Source organism: Anastrepha obliqua, chromosome 1 (assembly GCF_027943255.1).
Source record: "Anastrepha obliqua isolate idAnaObli1 chromosome 1, idAnaObli1_1.0, whole genome shotgun sequence".
NCBI classification, from domain to species: domain Eukaryota; kingdom Metazoa; phylum Arthropoda; class Insecta; order Diptera; family Tephritidae; genus Anastrepha; species Anastrepha obliqua.
In genome coordinates, this window is record NC_072892.1 from 95132327 (window position 1) to 95153145 (window position 20819).

At 37.4% G+C, this 20819-nt stretch overlaps 1 protein-coding gene across 1 annotated transcript in view; it reads left to right on the forward strand.

Annotated features, from left to right (window-relative positions):
* LOC129252962 (gelsolin-like) overlaps positions 1 to 20819 on the forward strand; it is an 88454-nt gene that overhangs the window by 19785 nt on the left and 47850 nt on the right. Inside the window, exon 2 of the mRNA XM_054891163.1 lies at positions 13197 to 13405. Coding sequence (XP_054747138.1) covers positions 13334 to 13405 — 72 coding nt within the window. The 5' untranslated portion in view covers positions 13197 to 13333. The remainder of the gene's footprint in view (positions 1 to 13196; positions 13406 to 20819) is intronic.

Genomic DNA, 20819 nt, shown 5'->3' on the forward strand with positions numbered 1-20819 from the left:
TGTGTTTACGTGGCTTCCTCATGTCCAAATATAGCAAATTATAGCAGTTTGTTTACGTACTAGTGCCAATGGAAATGAGCTTCGTCTGAAAAGATAATTTTTTATTCTTCAATGCCTTTGCGTTATGCTAGCAACGGCCTAGAGGAACGTGTAATGGGGTTTTCTTGAATTGTACAGAGTCTAGCCGACACATTTTTTGTTTTTTTAATTAGCCTTTTTATTTTTTATATTTTACTTTTTTCCTATTTTATTTTTGATTTTGTTACAACAACATAAAATATCCATAACGGCGCGCAATTTCGAATTTCGCAGATCCTCCATTTTGTAGTCTACTTTAATAATTCCTGTTCGCCTCTCAAGCGAAATTAAACTCAGTTTAGTAATTTGTCAATTTTCTGCTCGAATTCTGGCAGCTGACTGCAATACAAAACACTGCTAAAAAAAACGAACTTGAAAAATCTCGTTAGTTTTTATATATAAATGTTTATTACATTACGATAGCAATTATGATCATCAAATTTTGTTTTTGTATGACTTTTTTGCTAAGTACAAAAGAAAAAAAAAGATCTTGAGTCATGGAAATCTTTATTTTGACCTTTACGCGCTCCATTGATTGTCTGTTTTGTTGTATACTGCAGCTGTTTAGTTCACAAGTGTCAAATATGATTGACGTGCGCTGTTATTTGCAAAAATTATAAATCTTCCGATGGTGAGTGGTTGCGCCATCTGCAGAATTAGAAAAGTTGAATAATTCTCGCAACATCCAAATTTCGGACTAAGTATGCAAAGAAATATCGCTTCTTCCGAGAATCCAAATAAAATAAGACCAAACCATGAGCTTTTTACCTGAAGATTAATAACTTTCAGGACAGCGATTTCTAAGTACCTATTCTTAAATTTTCAATATCCATTCTTAATAATACAATATCCCACACGATTTGTTTAGTTGCTTATGGGAATACATAACAAGCTTAATTAACAATGCAAATATGTAGATATATTTATATGTACAAACATATATGTACGTGTGCACTCGGTTTGTTCTTCAACCAAGTTAAAATCTCAAGCAAAAAAATATTTTGCTCAAACAAATAAATGAAAGCAAAAGATTTCAAATCTATTTCGAGAATCAGATTTCCAGTTTGTGTCTATTGAATCAGCGAATTTGTTTATGCGGGCGGCACAAGCCAGCAGCTCATTAAATTTTCAGCAGTCTACAAAAAATATACACACCCCGAATATCTGTATGTGAGCCTGTACATATTTATAATATACATAAGTATGTCTGCATGCATGCAAACATCTGGATCACAGAAAATCCCATAAATATATATATACATATTTTTAGCTGAAAATATAAAAATTTTCCGAGTATATGTTATAAACTGAAGTTAATTCAGAAACCAATGTACATATGTATGTATGTACATTTGCATATATTTAGAAATATGTGCATAGGTAAAACTACGAGCTGATGGACACGTAAACAAAGGCCACTGCTTTCAAATACGAAAAAAGCAAGAATGGGTAAACGTCGGATTTCTTCCATGTGAGCAATAGTGAAGGCTTGCGTTCAACCGCAGGTAACAATTTGCCTTGCATGCATTTGCTTATGGGATTTAAAAATATATACAAAAATAATAAGCTTACAAGATTAACTTCGGTCCTGATCGAACTATATAATACATGGATTGAAAAGTCCCATGCTTAAGACATACATAGATGGCAGTAGTTTTATTGCATTTACCTCTTTTTCAGTTAGTACTAACCTTAAAAAGACAGCTGTTAAAATTTCATGATATTCTATTCATTAGTTCGCAACAATGCATTATCTTATGCCTCGGCTGTCAAAAAGAGCATTCTGAAAGAACCTTCTGTAGTTAGCGCAATTAAGAGGACACCTTCTCCTTTACTAAATAAATCAACTTAATAGCGAATGATTACGCCTTTTTGGTAGTTGTTTTACAAAATTCATGCAAAAGATCAGTGATTTTTCAATAGAATATATCTAACTAAAAGACGACGAAGAAAAATCTCCGCTTTATTTGAACTATTTATTTGTTTGAGGACTAGCATAAGTGATAGTGGATAGACATAAATTAAAATGTATACATATTTATAAATGCCAATTCATTAGTATCACAACAAAGAGATATTACTTTAATTTATTTTTGCAACAACATAAACCTGATGTGCTAGCGGCAGAGCTCCGACTTAATCAACGGCACAATATCTCTTTCCGTAATTACAATTATGTTCCACAGTTAATAAACACACTTAAAAACAACAGTAAAAGCCAGGCAACTGGAATATTTAAAAGAGAAAACTTCCACTACAATAGAATTGTACTCGAATCAACTACATTTCTAGAGGCAACTGCAATAGAGCTTCTCACTTCGGATGGCAATCGCATTGCTTTTGCTGCCATGTACAATATGCTTAGCAAAACGGACAGACTTTGTCCCAGTCTTAGGTGGTGATTTGAATGCACGTCATCCAAGCGGGGGAGATGTGCAAATAAATGCTAATGGAAGAGATTTTGCATAGACGGCTACTAGAAGTTTTGGACAATGCAATTTTTTTATAGACGTATTTTTGGTGTCAGCTTTCGTCGGAATTTGTTTCGGCCAGGTCGATGAGCCGTATGGTAAGCTGCGCACGCATTTGTTTGAGTCTGACCACAATGCAGTAGAACTCTGCCTAGCCAGGTCAAGTAAGGATATTGTAAAACAACCACCTCGTGAAATTTATGACTACGCCAAAATGAACGTTAAATATTTTAATTTAGAGCTTTATACAGAAATAAAAGACGCTTATCTACCCATTATCCGTGTTGTGTCAAAGATTGAAATAGATGATTGTATGTATTTCTCTTGTGAATATTGCCTGGGATGCTGCCATTCAATTCCAAAGTTGAAAATCCGTAATAAGAGCCTTATTATCTTATCTACCATAATATTATACTTTATTAAAGAAAAAAAGAAATTACGCCGGGCGGCACAAAGATGCGCAGATCCCAACCGCAAAGCAATACTTGTGGCGACAATTCGAAACTTAAGTAAAATTATAGCGGACCGCATTCGTTTGTTTGAGGATGATTATTGGGCGAATTCTTTCCCAAAATACGAATAAATAATAACACTTACAGGAAAATCAAAAATCAAAAACAAAATTTGCCCTTACCAGAACTTGTGGTAGACAATATAAGTATTATAGATTTCTAGGGAGGCGTTCCTCAACAAGACGGTTCTGTCATTATGCAAAGCCAAATTGATAAGGTCAATGCTCTAGCATGTCACTTTGAGCAAGTTCATATGCAGAACTTAAATCTTAGAAATAATAGCTTCTATGAACATGTAGTTCAATCTATTTCTGAAATCGCTAACCACAGGTTATCGATAATCAGATTTAGTACGCCCCTCACAGCCGTCGGGGAAACTTGTCTAACACAATTAAATGAAACAGACAGGGCTTTTATTGCTGAAGAAGATATAACCAAATACTCAATAATAAAAAAAGCGCGGGAGATGATAATATCTTTAATTTTCTTCTTCGCAAAACTTATACATATCTCTGGCGTTATCTAACTATTTTTCTCAAATCTGGAGATGTTCTAAAATTGTATCAATTCCAATACAAGATTGTAATCCAAAATCAGTTCGTAGCTACAGACCTATCTTTAATATTAGCAAGCTATTTGAAAAATTTCTTTTAACAAAAATCAAAATTTATACTGCGGACAACAACATCATTAAAGATACTCAATTTGGGTTTCGGAACTTACATTCAACTAATCATGCACTAACACTGCTCTCAGATTTTGTGTGCTCTAATCTCAAACGCCGGCGGCCGCCGTAGCCGAATGGGTTGGTGCGTGATTACCATTCGGAATTCACAGAGAGGTCGTGGGTTCAAATCTCGGTGAAAGCAAAATTAATAAAAACATTTTTCTAATAGCGGTCGCCCCTCGGCAGGCAATGGCAAACCTCCGAGTGTATTTCTGCCATGAAAAAGCTCCTCATAAAAATATCTGCCGTTCGGAGTCGGCTTGAAACTGTAGGTCCCTCCATTTGTGGAACAACATCAAGACGCACACCACAAATAGGAGGAGGAGCTCGGCCAAACACCTAACAGAAGTGTACGCGCCAATTATTTATTTTTTTTTTTTAATCTCAAACGCCGCTGGGCCACAGTAGCAGTAAGTCTTGATATGGAAAGAGCATTTGACTCAGCTTGGAAATAGGGCATTATTTACAAAATGTACAAGGTATTTAAATTTGATATAAATATCTGCCGCATTCAATACAGTTATTTGAACAACAGAAGCTTTTACGTTTGTCTGAATAATAATTGTTCTATGTTAAGCGACATTGCAGCCGGTATTTAATATATTTTTAGCCGATTTACCTGATCCACCATTAGAAAATACCAATATGTTAACAATTTGCTATGCAGATGACATTATGGTATTAGGTTCATTGCAGAATGCTTCTAAAGCCAATAATATAATATGATTAACATTTAAAATGGAAATTGAAAACTAATATCTTAAAGTGTAAATGTACTGTTTTTAAGGGCATACACAAATATATTTTTCCAAACGCAAGCACGTTTGTGCCAAATATAAAAATACGTGGGGAAAGTATTCCTTTCAAGGAACACATCAAGTATTTGGCCATCGTACTTCAAATTAGATTTAATTTCAAACTACATCTGGACTATGTTATTAAAAAAACTTAGACTATGTTTTTTTCGTATATTAATCTATAACCTATAATCGAAAATAAAAATTAATATATGTATATAAACAATATAATACGACCGATTATTACATATGCTTTCCCAATATGGTTCAGTATTTCATCTGCACAAATGGAAAAATTACGAATTTTTGAACGCTACATTTAACGCAAAATGCAAAATAAAACACATCGATAAATTTCTTATGGATAATGCAATTCCTTTCTTAAGTAAAATTTCTTATTTGGAAAATTATCTCATCAAAACATATCTTAAAAAACAAAAAAATATACAATTTCCTTTAATCGAACGCTACTTATCGCCTATATACATAAATATATTTAATCATATTATCATATTACCACAGAAGATACAACTCATGTAATATTTTTGACAATTTGGTTTATAATGATGATCAATACACCGAACAATAAGGCGAAAATAATCAATTCATTCTTTATTACCATGCTTAATCATTTTCTCATTTTCTAATCAGTTTAGCTTTAGTTTTTAGCCTTATTTTAAGCATTGCAATATTATCTTTCTTTTTCTGCCCTTTTTGAAGAAATGTAATAATTATGATACTAATACGATTGATGTTATAATACAGTGTTCGATTTATATTTGCCTATTTAACTTAAAGTTTTTATAAATATTATTATTGTGAAGTTAGAAATCCTAGAAAAAAGCGTGCTGCTTGTTAGGAATAAGTGCATTAATTACAATTTAATCACATTAGTTGAATATTTAACACAAAAATGGAATTTGTGGGCAATAAATGAAATGAAAAAAAAACGTGGTCGTGGAGACATCGACGATGTACAACGTAAGGGACGCCCAAACGAAGCGGCAACACCAGAAAACATAAAAGATCAACAAAATCGTTTTGAGGGAAATTCGTTTCTCTTTATATTAGAAAAGTTAGTGAAAAAAATTATAGAAAACTGGTTTTGTCGATGATAGAAAAAGGACTGTTAGGTCCGGCTAGGTTTTATGAAAAGTAAAATCATTATGAATAAGCTAACAACGACTCCAGAGCTGAAACACCACATTCGGATAGAGACTGCTGAACTCAATGCGATATTGTGTGAGCGAGTCCTTGAAAATTTTAATTCTCGTATGACAGCCTGTAGTTGTGCCCATAGTAGATATATAAATTATGCAATTTTTCACATACAATTATAGTTGTTAAGAGCCTTGTTTTGAATACAAATAGTGAAATAGCAAAGAATCTAAATTTTCACATTTTTTATTTTAAAACAACTTCCAAGCGCACCTTTTGAAATACCCAAGTGTGGGATAGTTTTTTTTAAATGTTATCCAGATACCCAAAAATATACCCAAAAATATACCCAACAATGAACGTTTCACCGTAAATTTAAGTAGTTGTGCTTCTTTTATATCTCATATACCAAATTTTTTTTTTTTAAATTACCGTCATACGACAGGTGGTCGGTGTTACTAGTAGATTTCGCCCATAGTAATATGTATACCAAGTAATATGTATACTAAGATTAATTTATGCTCGAGTTGTCATGCTCACGGATGCTCAAGCTTGGCCAAATCAACTCAGTCTGATCATTTTGGTATATCCCCTTGTCTACCGGCCAGCCCAATAAATCCGAATCAGACTTTATTGTATTCCCATATGAATACCTGTTACTTTTAACCACAGCAACTCCTTCACATTGTTGATTTTTATGTGTTCTGTAATATTCTAACAATATAATTTTTTAAAACTCGCATGTAACAATTTTTCTGACGGGAACTACCATCTGAACTACTTTTTTTTGCGGTAGACAAAAATTCCTTTATTCTGCTTCATACAACCGTTATGTAAACAAAATTGTAATATCGCTCGATACAAGTTCGCTGACATAGAACTAACTTTGCAAAAACCTTTTTTTTAGCAAAATAACCCACATAAATAGAATGAGAGGATTCAGAAAAATTTAGAAAATAAACTTAAGGTTACGCCGAAATGACCTGTGTTCCTGAAGATGAAGGCAGGAATGAGAACCAAAGCGCAACTACCCTCGAACATATCAAAGTTGAGGACTGAATTTATATATGTACATACATATGTAAATAATAAAAAGTAACAAGAAGCATCCCGTTTTAAAAATTGGGCCCACTCAGGGGCCTAGATTAGTTTCTAAGAACATCGGCGTGCTAACCTATCAAATCGAATGTATTGGTTCGTGGCTATCATTCGGTAGTGCCCGAGTTCGAAATCCGCGGTGGGCATGAAGTACCAAAATAATAGAAAATGTTTTTTTCTAATAACGGTTGCCCTTCGGTAGGCACTGTCAAATTTACCAGTATATTTCAATTCTATTGCAATATATACGTACATATATAGAGATTAATTTGAAATCGAATATACATACATACTTATATATGATACAATACTGGATCTACCAAAAGGTTTTCCATTAGACATAAGACAATTGGAGCTAAAAAAGTGTTTGTCCACCACAATTTCCATACAACATTATTCAACATCCATCCTCATTTATTTTTCTATGATTTTTGTAAATCTACTTTCTAAGCCTAATAGGTATAACCTCGTAAGTTCGCTCCAACAACGGCAATTTCGCTTCGACAGTGCGAAGAATTGCTTGCCAATGTCACGTCGAAATTCGCGTTGTGTATTTACAAATGAACAGGAATTTCAAGAAAATTTTAAAATAATCTCCACACACTCAGTAATCATGAAGTAGGACAAACCTTACTGAATATTTTGTCATCCGCTGAAACATAACAATTGGGAAAACTGACATTTGCTGCCATACAAAATTCTTTCAAATTTGACCATAGCTCCAGTTAACTGATCCCCTTTTTTCAAAAACAATTTTTATGTAGTATACAAATATTTTAAGCATTTAGCCAAATCGACTACATATGCTACAAACATGGAAATCTGGAAATCCTGGCATGTTCGCAGCAAATCATTGAAATTTCATGCAAATTTGATGAATTTTGGACGTTTAAACTACAAGCAAATAAACAGACTTTACTTACACAATGCATATATCTTTATACGACCCGCAAAAAAAACCGAAAAAACAACATTTTGACCAGTTTTGACAATTTTTCTTTTGTCCTAATGTCATTATTTTCTTTATTAGAATTTGTTTAAAATATCATATAAAACCATAGTTTAAAAATCATACACACAAATACATACATATGCTACATACATACATCCAAATTTCACACTTTATACTAAAATTTGAAAAATTGGAAAATTTTTTTCCAAATTTCTAAATTTTTTAGTCGATTTAAAAAGAAATTGGACACGCAATTTTATAGCCAATTGAGTTTTGATATTTTTATTTTTATTTATTTATTTATAAAATGAGAAACAACAATGCAATTGTTATTGCACAGCGAAAAAAAGGAGCACTGGCTGCCAGGGCCTTCGACTCACCGGTATGAAAACAGTATGTGTGAATATGAAACATTATATAAAAAGTATAGGAAATTACAGAGTTGAGATAGCAGTTAAATTGCTAACAATACGTTACTTAGAGCTATAGCTACAGGGAGTTAAATTACTTTACAAAGATCCGTTAGAGTTCGATATTTGGTAATTTTCTCAATGTTTTCGGGTCGCAGTTGAATATGTTGCTTCTGACTGACGTGAACTGTGGACATTCGTTGAGCAGCGTGATGGAGAGTGTTGACGCAGGACAATACTGACATGATGGGGGGCTGATACCAGATAGCCTATACGAATGTGTGGCTATGGTATGCCATAAGCGTAGTCGAACGAAAGCTTTGATACCGTTGCATCGGCATGATGATGGGTACTTGGGTGCATTTCTATCACCATTAATTTGCGTGTAGTGGTGTCGGATGGATTTCCATTCAATCATTTGTTTTATACGCTGTTGTGAAGAAATTAAATTATGCAAGTCCCTCTTGTCGAGGGATATTTGATATAATAAAGTACAAATTAGGGAATTCCAGAAAATCCCGTTAATTTTTATATTTTTTTCCTTCTCTATGGTGTTGCGCATTTTATCCACATACCAAATTGCGGAATTTTTTTAAACGGACAAAAACGGGCGCAATATTGTAAGGGGAAAAAATTATCAAAAATGAAAGAGAGTTTTGAGACATTTCAAACTTGCAATTTATTATACTAAAAATTAATGAGCTATAAAACTGCGTTTCTGCATTTTTTATTTCTGATCATAAATAGAAAAATTTTGATGAAAATTTGCCGAATTTTTATAAAAATTTGAACAAAGTTTGTAACTAGGATAAATAAGGTCTTTATTATAGACTTCTTCTTCTTCTTAATTGGCGCGATAACCGCTTACGCGATTTTGGCCGAGTTTAACAAAGCGCGCCAGTCGTTTCTTTCTCGTGCTAACCGGCGCCAATTGGACACACCAAGTGAAGTCAAGTCCTTCTCCACCTGATCTTTCCAACGCAGAGGAGGCCTTCCTCTTCCTCTACTACCACCAGCTGGTACCGCATCGAATACTTTCAAAGCCGGAGCGTTTGTATCCATTCGGACGACATGACCCAGCCAACGTAGCCGCTGGATCTTTATTCGCTGCGCTATGTCTATGTCGTCGTAAAGCTCATACAGCTCATCGTTCCATCGTCTGCGATATTCGCCGTTGCCAACGTGCAAAGGTCCAAAAATCTTACGCAGAATCTTTCTCTCGAACACTCCAAGCGTCGCTTCATCGGATGTTGTCATCGTCCAAGCTTCTGCGCCATACGTCAGGACGGGCATGATGAGAGTCTTGTAGAGTGTTAGTTTTGTTCGTCGAGAGAGGACTTTACTGCTCAGTTGCCTACTTAGTCCAAAGTAGCACTTGTTGGCAAGAGAGATTCTACGTTGGATTTCAAGGCTGACATTGTTATCGGTGTTAATGCTGGTTCCTAAATACACGAAGTCTTTTACAACCTCAAAATTATAACTGTCAACAGTGACGTGGGTGCCGATACGCGAGTGCGCCGACTGTTTGTTTGAAGACAGGAGGTACTTCGTTTTGTCCTCGTTCACCACCAAACCCATTCGCTTTGCCTCTTTATCCAGTTTGGAGAAGGCAGAACTAACAGCGCGGTTGTTAAGGCCGATGATGTCAATATCATCGGCATACGCCAACAATTGTACGCTCTTATAAAATATTGTGCCTGAGCGATTAAGTTCTGCGGCTCGTACGATGCTCTCCAACATCAGGTTAAAGAAGTCACACGACAGCGAGTCACCCTGTCTGAAACCTCGTTTGGTATCAAACGGCTCGGAGAGGTCCTTCCCAATTCTGACGGCGCTACTGGTGTTGAGCAACGTCATCTTACATAGCCGTATTAGTTTTGCGGGGATACCAAATTCAGACATCGCGGCATACAGGTAACTCCTTTCCGTACTGTCGAATGCAGCTTTGAAGTCGACGAAAAGGTGGTGTGTGTCGATTCTCCTTTCATGGGTCTTTTCCAAGATTTGGCGTATTGTGAATATTTGGTCAATGGTAGACTTTCCAGGTCTGAAGCCACACTGATAAGGTCCAATCAGTTGGTTGACGGTGGGCTTCAGTCTTTCACACAATACGCTCGCTAGAACCTTATAGGCGATATTTAGAAGACTAATCCCGCGGTAATTGGCACAAATTGCAGGGTCGCCCTTCTTATGGATTGGGCAGAGCACACTTAAATTCCAATCGGCAGGCATGCTTTCATCCGACCATATTTTGCATAGGAGCCGATGCATGCACCTTACCAGCTCCTCGCCGCCATGTTTGAATAGCTCAGCCGGCAGTCCGTCGGCGCCCGCGGCTTTGTTGTTCTTTAGCCGTGATATTGCTATTCTCACCTCGTCATGGTCGGGTAACGGAACTACAATTCCGTCGTCATCGATTGGGGTATCGGGATCTTCACATTCTCTACGACATGCGCAGCTGTCACTGTTTAACAGGTTCGAGAAGTGTTCCCTCCATAATTTAAGATTGCTCTGTACGTCAGTCACCAGATCGCCGTCTTTGTTCTTACAGGAAAACGCCCCGGTCTTAAAACCTTCTGTAAGCCGCCGAACTTTCTGGTAGAATTTTCGGGCGTTGTTCCTGTTGGCCAGCATATCAAGCTCCTCGCACTCACGTATTTCGGCCTCTCGTTTCTTCTGTCGGATAATACGTCTCTCTTCCTTTCTCAGCTCTCTGTAGCGATCCCACATGGCTCGCGTTGCGCCCGATCGCAGCGTAGCTCTATAGGCGGCATCCTTTCTTTCTGCGGCAGCATGACATTCCTCGTCGTACCAATTGTTTTTTCGGGCTCGCCGGAATCCGATTTCATCTTCGGCGGCGGTACGTAGAGAACGAGAAATGTTGCTCCATTGCTCGTGCATGCCGGTTTGTTGGGAAGTGCTCTCTGAGAGCAGGAGTGAGAGTCGAGTGGCGAATCTTCTGGCTGTCTGTTGTGATTGCAGCTTTTCGATGTCGAACATTCTTTGCGTAGGTAGATGTACGTTTTTTGCTGCACAGAGGCGTGTGCGCAGTTTGGCTGCAACAAAGTAATGATCCGAGTCAATGTTGGGTCCTCGGATCGTACGTACATCTAATACACTAGAAGCGTGTCTTCCATCTATCACAACATGATCGATCTGGTTTCGCGTTTTTCGATCAGGGGACAGCCAGGTAGCTTGGTGGATTTTTTTATGCTGGAATCTGGTGCTGCAGACTACCATGTTTCGGGCCCCGGCGAAGTCGATCAGCCTCTGTCCGTTACCGGATGTTTCGTTGTGCAGGCTGAATTTTCCGACTGTGGGACCAAAAATTCCTTCCTTGCCCACCCTGGCGTTGAAGTCGCCAAGCACGATTTTTATGTCGTGGCGGGGGCAGTGCTCATACGAACGCTCCAAGCGCTCATAGAAGGAATCCTTGGTTGCATCGTCCTTCTCTTCCGTCGGGGCGTGGGCGCAAATTAGCGATATGTTAAAAAAACGTGCTTTGATGCGGATTATTGCGAGACGCTCGTCCACCGGAGTGAACGACAGTACTTGGCGACGAAGTCTCTCTCCCACAACAAATCCGACACCGAATTTGCGCTCCTTTACATGGCAGCTGTAGTAGACGTCGCAAGGTCCTATGTTTTTCTTACCTTGCCCCGTCCATCGCATCTCTTGGATGGCAGTGATGTCAGCCTTTGCTCTTACGAGGACATCAACCAGCCGGGCAGAGGCACCTTCCCCATTAAGGGACCGGACATTCCAGGTGCATGCCCTCAAATCGTATTCCTTATTTCGTTTGCAGGGGTCGTCATCAGTGTTGGAAGTTCTCATCCGAGGCTTTGTTGCTGTTTTCATTGGGGGGGATTTTTAAGTGGCGGGTCCCAAACCCAGCGCACAACCAGCTATGCTGGGATGCTTCGCCTTCTCACGTTAGCTCACTCCCGAACGGGTGTTCGAAAGCTAACCAGAGGATACGTGGGCTAATCCCGGACGTTGTGAGCTGCTTGAACCATATGTAGAAGAATCGTCCTGGCCACTCCCAAGTGAATGGCGATCAGTAACTTTCCCCACTTGCGTGGACTTCTGCACATGGAACCATCCTCCTACACTATATTTTTATAAAAGAAATAATTAAAATAAATAAATGAACAGTGAAAACATTTAAAAATGTTGAGGGGCAATATTTTTTTCGCGGGCTGCATTTAAAATGCATTTTCGAACTGGCACATTTTTATTACATACATATGTCCATATACATTTACTATAGCTATGTTCACATGTTCACTTAAACATGTACGAGCCATATAAGTGCTTATAAATAAAACTACTGAACAAATGCTGAGTTATAGACATATGTATGTGTGCCTGTAAGTAATGTAAGCACACATATACATACTTACATATGTATATGCATTTCATGTCCATATTCGCTTCGCATTAAGTAGATAGAGGTTTGCTCGGTTCACCTAAAAGCATAAAATATTTTTCTATGCGTCGCCCGCATCTATGTACGTACATAGGTATGTAGTTACATATGCGAGTGCTCTTATCTCCATCCATCCCTTTGGCGACTGTTGATGATTTCATCGAGGCGCGTGTGCGGGCTCCCATATACTATGTATGCATGCAAGTATGATACTTGTATGAGTAATGAGGAAAATCGATAAATGTCAAAATTTCACTTTCATGAAAATTCATAGATTCCAGTTGGCAAATACATAGTGGCAGCTGCCATTCATAGTTGTTTGTAGCGCGTTCGTTTAAAGAGCTGATGAAAAAGGAACCAGCCAGACATTGAACCATTTATTTATTTAAAGCCAATTAAATTAAAAATTTAATGAGTAAATTATTTACGTGTGTATGGATGTATGTACGCACGTTTGTAGCTCATTGTAAATAAATTGCCGCATTTTTCCACTAATTAAGTTTAATATTTTAAGCGTAAATTTGCTCGCTTTGATTTTAAGCAATTTAAAACATTTTTTTTCAGTTGTTTGCCGCTTCAACCTTGACTACTGCCAGCTCAGCCGCTAAAAAGCAAAGAAAAAATCAAATACAAAAATCAGTCAGCTGTTAAGTTGCCTGTAAATTCTGAAATAATATTTGTAGTAGTGAAAACTAAAAGCAATGGAGCCAGTCATAAATAAAGCTTTTGTAGATGCTGGACAGAAACCTGGTGTGGAGATTTGGAGAATTGAGGTGAGTTTCATAGCAACTATTTAGCATTAAAAAACTTGACAGATATTAAATTTCTTAATGATTTTCAAAGAAGTTAAAGAATTTGTTCGTCGACTCTAGCTAAAAAATTTCTCGAAAAATATCAAAGTTGATGTGAGATAGTGGGATTTTTTGAAATCATATCTACATATGTATGCATGTCACAATGTTCCAAGGCAAGGCTTTTGGTCTTATCTTAGAGGTTATTTAGAATGACTGTTTATACAAGGTGGGACAAAATTACTCATAAAATTTGTTTACGAATAACGGTTTTATTAATAAAAATTGGTTTGAGTATTGGAAATCTTTATTTGGATGCTTACGGGCTCCATTGCTCGACTGTTTGTATACTGCCATACAAGTGTCAAATATGATTGACGTACAACACAATTGGCAAAAATTATAAATCTTCTGATAGGGTGATTCATTTTATAGAATTTATAGAATTTGTTGTTGTTGTAGAAGTTCTCTAAGCGCTGCCAGTGTGGTGTAGTCACCGATCGCCATCGTCTAACTCTTCTAACGGTAGACCCAGGAAATGTGTTGTTTCGCCAGGTCGGGTCCAGAGGGTTGGTACACTCGTCTCGACGATATGTTCATGGTTTTAGCAATATAGCATGTTTAGTTTGTTTGCGAGAAGCGTAAATAAGACAAGTGGTTTGCGTGGTCGGTGATTTTCTGTTATCGAAAAAATGGATCAAAGAAGTTGCATCACATTTTGTGTAAAAAATTGAATTAAGTGCTTAAAAACACTAAAAATATTGACAGTGGCTTACGGTGAGAGTAGTCTGAGTCAAAAAAAAAATGTTTACAAGTGGTAGAAGCATTTCACAGAAGGTCGAGAAGATGTGAATGACGACGCTCGCTCTGGACGCCACAGGACATCAACAGCCGATGAAAATGTTGAGAAAGTAAAGAAAATTGTTATGGAGAATCGTCGAATCACAATTAGAGAAGTTGCTGACGATGTCGGCATACCGGTTAGCTCATGCTATGTAATATTTTCGGAAATTTTGGTCATGAAGCATGAATTTTGACCAAAACCAACGTCGCATGAGCACCGCTCAGGAATTGTTGGATGATGTTAACGGTAATCCAGATTTGCTTAAAAGGGTCATAACTAGTGACGAATCATGGGTATATGGTTATGGCATTAAAACCACAGCCCATTGTCGCAATGGAAGAATCCAGGAGAGCCAAGAGTCGATAGTAGAGAATCGCCGAACACGGAAAACCCTTGCCTTATATATGCCTCTCACAAACTACCTAAACATCCTATACTGCTAAACCTGTGAAGATATCTTCGAGATTAGTGTACCAACATAAAAAAATAATACTCGAAAATTGAATGTACGTAACCCACGAAATTTGAAAATTCACCTTAATTTTGGATAAACCTCGAATATTGAGGTTCCGGGGTTGATTTTGGATAAGTATAAGTTGCTACAATATCCAGACCGCAACTGAGCCAAATTTAAGCACTTCGTTTGTAATGGGTGATGGTCGCGAGTTTAGGAAGGTGGTATGAGAGTCTCGATTGGTCTATATACTGTGCGGTATAATAGTTACAGTTCTCTTTGGTCTTGCATCTCTTTCGTGTAGTCGAATAGATACCTCCTGACTCTCCTGGGCGGTATCTATCAGACCTTCAGCTGCTTCGAAAATCCTGTGTTACTTTGCCACAATTTCGTTGAGGATATTTAAGTAGGTAAACTCCAAGATATCCGGAACCAAACCCCACATACTCAACAAATGTTCGGCATGTGAAGGCACTCCGCACGATATTAACCACCTATACACATCCCGCATTAAACCCTTTCACCTAACATCCTTCTGCCTTTAGCCCAACAAGTCGAAAAAGCATGTTTCCTGGACCTAACTTTAGATGAGAACAGTTCAAGGTGCACACCACGAATAGGATTAGGAGCTCAGCCAAACACCCAAAAAGGGTGTAAGCGCCAATTATGTATGTATGTCATAATGATCACCTGTCGACAGGTTATGACAAACCTCTAAGTGCATTTCTGCAATGAAAAGGTTTTCTATAAATTCAATTCATCATTTGAATCCCGCATAAATCTATAGGACCTCCCATTTGCACTCGACAAAATCAAATAAATGTACGTAGCAGCAAAAACACTCTACACCTCTATGGTATCTAACGATCCAAACACCAATTTATTTTATTTGTAAACGCTCTATTTTCGCTAAGACTAACTGAATTGCAAGGCAAAAATCCTTTATCACAAGTGGAGCGTTGGCTGTTGAGTGTCGCGTTGAAGCGCACTTAAGCCTTAACTAATTCCAAACCTACTACGTATTCGTATGTATGCATGTGTGTACGTGTGTATTTGTAGTACTTCAAAATATCGCTACTGATTTCAAATTGTCTATTGCTCCTGTTGCTGCTGCTGAAATGCCATATGTAGGCACTTATGTATGTGGCTAAATGCAGCTCATGGCGAGGCTGAATAGGCGGGCATGAAACAAACAGAAATTCACAGCCGCATTCGGTTGCATTTAGCTGTGGTCATCAACGTCATGTCGTAACACCCAAACAGCCGTTTCGACCATTTAAATGGTTGAATAAGTGCTTACGAGTTTGTTTGTTTGCGTGAGTGTGCATTTGGTGAAGGAGGAGGAACACATGTATGTGTATGTAAGTATAGTTATTAACACTTAAGTGTGTGTAGGAACAAAAACACCAACGGACAACTGCACGACAGCTTTTGACATTCATATACTACAAGTGTACATTTGTATGTGTGCTTGTGTGCGCATGTGTGGATGCATGAATGTTCAAGCCGTAAACAAGCAGTCGAACAAACAAAGAAATGCTTTTACTAGTATATGAATACGCGTTACATTACACAAATGGAATTTCAAAAAAAAAAAAAAAATTATATACATACATATATATATCAAAAAATATACAAAGAGCTGATGGTTGAGGAGCAGGAACTTGGTTCTGTTGCCGGACTAAAGTTATCCAACGAGAAGTGCGTTGTTGATCCAGCTTTATTTTTCATCCGCATCCACATCAATTTTGCAAAGACATTGAAAACTGCATTCGAATGTGAAAGAAGACTATTTATATAAACAGCGACAGCCATGAGCTCTTGCTCAGCAGCAACAAATAGTAGCAACGAGGCAGTGACATCAGTTAATTGCGGAGCTTGCATCGACCACATGGCAGCTATGGTCAGGAGCAGCAGTGGCCCGGTAGCCGCAATGGCTGATTCAACAAATCCGCTGCAACGCATGTACTTGCATGAATGAGGGTGATTGTATCCACACGCACGTGCGCACAAACACACACAAACGCCTCGAAGGGCAGGACATGCAGAAATACTGGCCAGCATGCATCCGTCTAAATATGTATATACGTACATACATAAATCCATGCAAACGTCATTTTAGTGCCAGTTTGTAATTTTCGCTTTAGTATCAATTTTCCAAAATTTTGCGCACCTATTAGTAATTAAAAAGCTAACAAGAAATAAAACTGCAATATTTCCTGAAAGTATATTAAACTCAAATATAATCTGCTTCTTTTGTTTTTGGAATATGTAAACACGATTGTGTTGCTTATCTTTTTACCGAGTTTTTGCCCAAATTTTCATCATTTTGACCTCACTTTGGCCGGGTTCTTCTCTAAACCATTTCGTTACTTCACCTGCTTTTGGGTCGCTGATTTCTTGGATAATGGAAGAAACATTTCACATTAATTTTATAAGCCTGTTTTCGAAATACTCTAATTTGTTCTCATCCGAGCTTTTTTTGTATTTCCATTGGGGAAACATTTGTACGTTGCTGGTCCCAAGCCCAGTGCACAATGCGATATCCTGGACCGTTTCGCCTTCTTACATTACCTCTTTCCAAACGGGTGTGTGGAAGCTACCCAAAGGATACTTGGGCGCGGTCCGGAAGCTGTGAGCAGCTTGAACCGTATACAGAAAAATCGAGCGTATGACGATCAGTGACTTTCTCCACATCGAACCATTCTAATCTTAGCGGCTCCGATGTCTAGGTCGTGCTCTTCGAATACAAATGGGCCGATTCGGAAAGCATTCGATGCGGTACCAGCTGGTGGTAGCAGAGGAGAAGGATTCCTCTTCCTTGTTGGCAAGATCAGGTGGCGAAGGACTGGCGCCGGTTAGCACGAGAAAGAAACGGCCGGCACGAGTTCAACAAAGCATGCGTTTTTTTTTTAGGAACTGTCCAAAGGCGCAGGCGTTGCTTTTATAACAACATGAATATTTTGCATAAACATTTGGGGATGCTACTGAATATCCTTGAGCCGACATAAATGCGGGCCGTTTCGGTAACATAAAACCGACTGTTGAGGGAACGAGATCGCTATCAATCATAAATGCTTCTAAACCGTAGAAAAGGACAACCATAATGAGGAACTCATAAGTGTGGTTTTTGACGTTCGGTGTGAATTTTACTTTCTAACGTCTATTTAGTTCAAATTGAAGCTTAGGAGGGCGAACGAAAGTTATAATGTAGGTCTTGAGGAATTTATCTTTCAGCTATCAGAATGAGCGAAAGGCTACGAGCTTGCTACATTCTTGAAGGCGAGAAGAAATTTTCACTAAACCCGCTAAAGTAATATGTTACCTACTTTTGAGATAATATAAAATAATTTGTCCTTAGAAATAGACAAAGTCGCCGAACAATCACGGCCACCCTCTAGATAATGTGGATTTTCTAAGTGAGCCAAATGAGCGAGTAACCTCTTACTTTCGAGTATACTTAGTCTGGCCCGAAATTCTGTGACGAATTTTATAATGTATGTATATGGCGAGAACAAATTCCCAGAATAAGGTTCCCTTATTTTTGCTTTTGTTCGTATGCATTGTCTATTCATAAATTATACTCAGTTTCGTGGCAAATTTCGCTTGTTAATAATGGAGTGGGAGCTAAGGAAAATCGCATTGCAGTGATTGCATTACTTAAGTGAGGTAAAAGTGCATGCGAGATTTACGTACTGCTGTAAAAACTGAATATTTCGAGAATATTTGTTTGCCGCATTATCAATCGTTTTTCCTAAACATCTGAAGATTCACACAGAAAAAGAAGTGGTCGTTCTAGCGTGATTTGAATCAGTGCAGCTATAAATGCCGTTCGAGAAAGAATTCGCAGAAACCCCCTTAGGAAGCCGAAAATCATGTCCAGGGAAATGAATGTATCGATCAGTTCCATGTCAAGACTAATTCGATATGATCTCCACATGAAAAGCTTCTGTCGCTCGAAGGGTCATCTTTTGACTATCGCATTTGGAAAAAATTAGACTCGACTGATGCAAACAGTTTCTTTGCTGGCACGCGGTCAACGGCCATGAAAATATTCTTTTTACAGATGAGTAAAAGAAGATGTTTTTAACAAACAAAACGGCAAAATCTAACTGCTAAAGATGTAAATAATGTTTGTCAAGGGTTCAGCGTGGCCACCCTTGTCTTGTAAAGTGTCTAGGAAAGGCGTTAATTTTCCATAATTTCTGCAAAAAAGAGGTTAAGACCGGGGAAAAAGTCCAGCAGGAGAATGTAGAAGATGTGGATGTGCAGTCCTCTTTTGAATAGGGAGCGTTGGATCTTTTAGCAAGATTCCGCTCCAACCCATAAGACAAAAACCACCCAGCAGTAGCTAAAAGGCAATATTCCTGGGTTAACAGAAGATTGGCGGCCTGTAAGTCCAGATCTGAATGCATTGGAGAGTCTCAAGAAATCTTTGGTTCGAGCAGCGACGTCAATATCCATGAAAAGAGTGCGTGCTGCAATAGCTGAATGGCCTAACCGTGTGAAGGTATGTGTAAAAGCAAATGGTAACCATTTTGAATGAAAATTAATTTTTTTTCTTTTTAATATTTACATGATTAAATAAAACTAACTTCATTATAGAAAAGAATTATAATTTCATAACTATAATACACTTGACTTGTAACAGAACTTATTGCAGGGCTAAGTATAACAACAACTCAATACGTTTTATTTGAAGGTGAAATATGCGGCGGGTGTAAAAAGGATTATTTCGCTTGAACTTAGCTTATCCCATACTTGCTTAGATTCGATTATTTTTATTTAAATAAATTATAATCAGATACCATTGCGATTTGCTAATTTTATACGCATAGCTTCTAGGTGGAACATAGATCAACAATTTTTTAGCACGAATTGACAGCTTTCCCTCAAAACCAATCATAACTCTGCTTCCTCGATTTGCATGCTTAGCTACTTGTACAGGTTGAAGAATACTTCCCCTGGTAAAAACACAGCCAGTAGCATTTCAAAAACAGTATACTCAGGGGGCCCATGATACAAGAGGGAACACATTTAAAGGGAGGAAAGACAATGTAAATGTCACTTCTCAGTCACCACATAAACTAAATACCTTGCCCAATCCCTTAAAATGGTGTTTTGTAATTTTTTTTAACAAAAAAAGAAAATTAAAAATACATTTTCCTCTCAATATGAACAAGATGGTGCAAAATTAATCACTTTATCGGAAAATTCATAATTTTTCAAATGGCGTCACACGTCAATCGTATTTCACACTTGGGAACTAGAGAGCTCCAGTATAGAAACAGACAAACTATGAAACGCGTAAAGGTGAAAACAAAGATTTCCACCATTCAACAATTTTTTTTTTATCTAGTAAAAAAATTATTCAAAAAGATCAAACGTAGATTCTTAGAGGAAACTAATTTAATATTTATCAATATGGATGACCCTTTAGTTAATACTACTACAAATCATTTGCAACATTTTCCAGAGTAAATTTGGATATAAACGTTCTAAAATGGTTTTGTGGGTAGATTCTTATTTAGAATAAGGTGCCTTAACCGAAAAATAAAGGAATCTAAAAACTTATATGTCAGTAAAAAACTATGAAAATCACAAATTAGATTAATATTTTGTTATTTGTTGTGTAAATGTGTTTATTTTGTTTGAAATAAATTGGCTAGTAAAATAAATCATTATCTATTAAGATCTAAGACTTTTCAATAAATAAAAATATTCAAAAATTTTCAAAAAATGTTTCTGTTTGTATATTAATCACATCAACTTGCCATTTTTGGTGTGCAAATTTTATTCTGGTATTAAATCCCCTAATAGCCCCCATCCGACGTACGAAGGCTGCGTAAAAGGGTAAGTCCCTCCATTAGTGGAAAAACATCAAGACGCACACCACAAGTAGGAGGAAGAGCTCGGGCAAACACCCAAAAAGAGAGGAAGGTCAATAGTTCCTAAATATTTCATAAAAAATCTCCCTTCTTGAAAAAGTGCAATGTGGCAAAGCTTAAGCTTAATAATGTATATCTGTAGTGTGACCAATGGCCAACACTAAAGCTTAGCTGGAGTAATGTCAAAAATTTATTTTATAATCAAAAAAT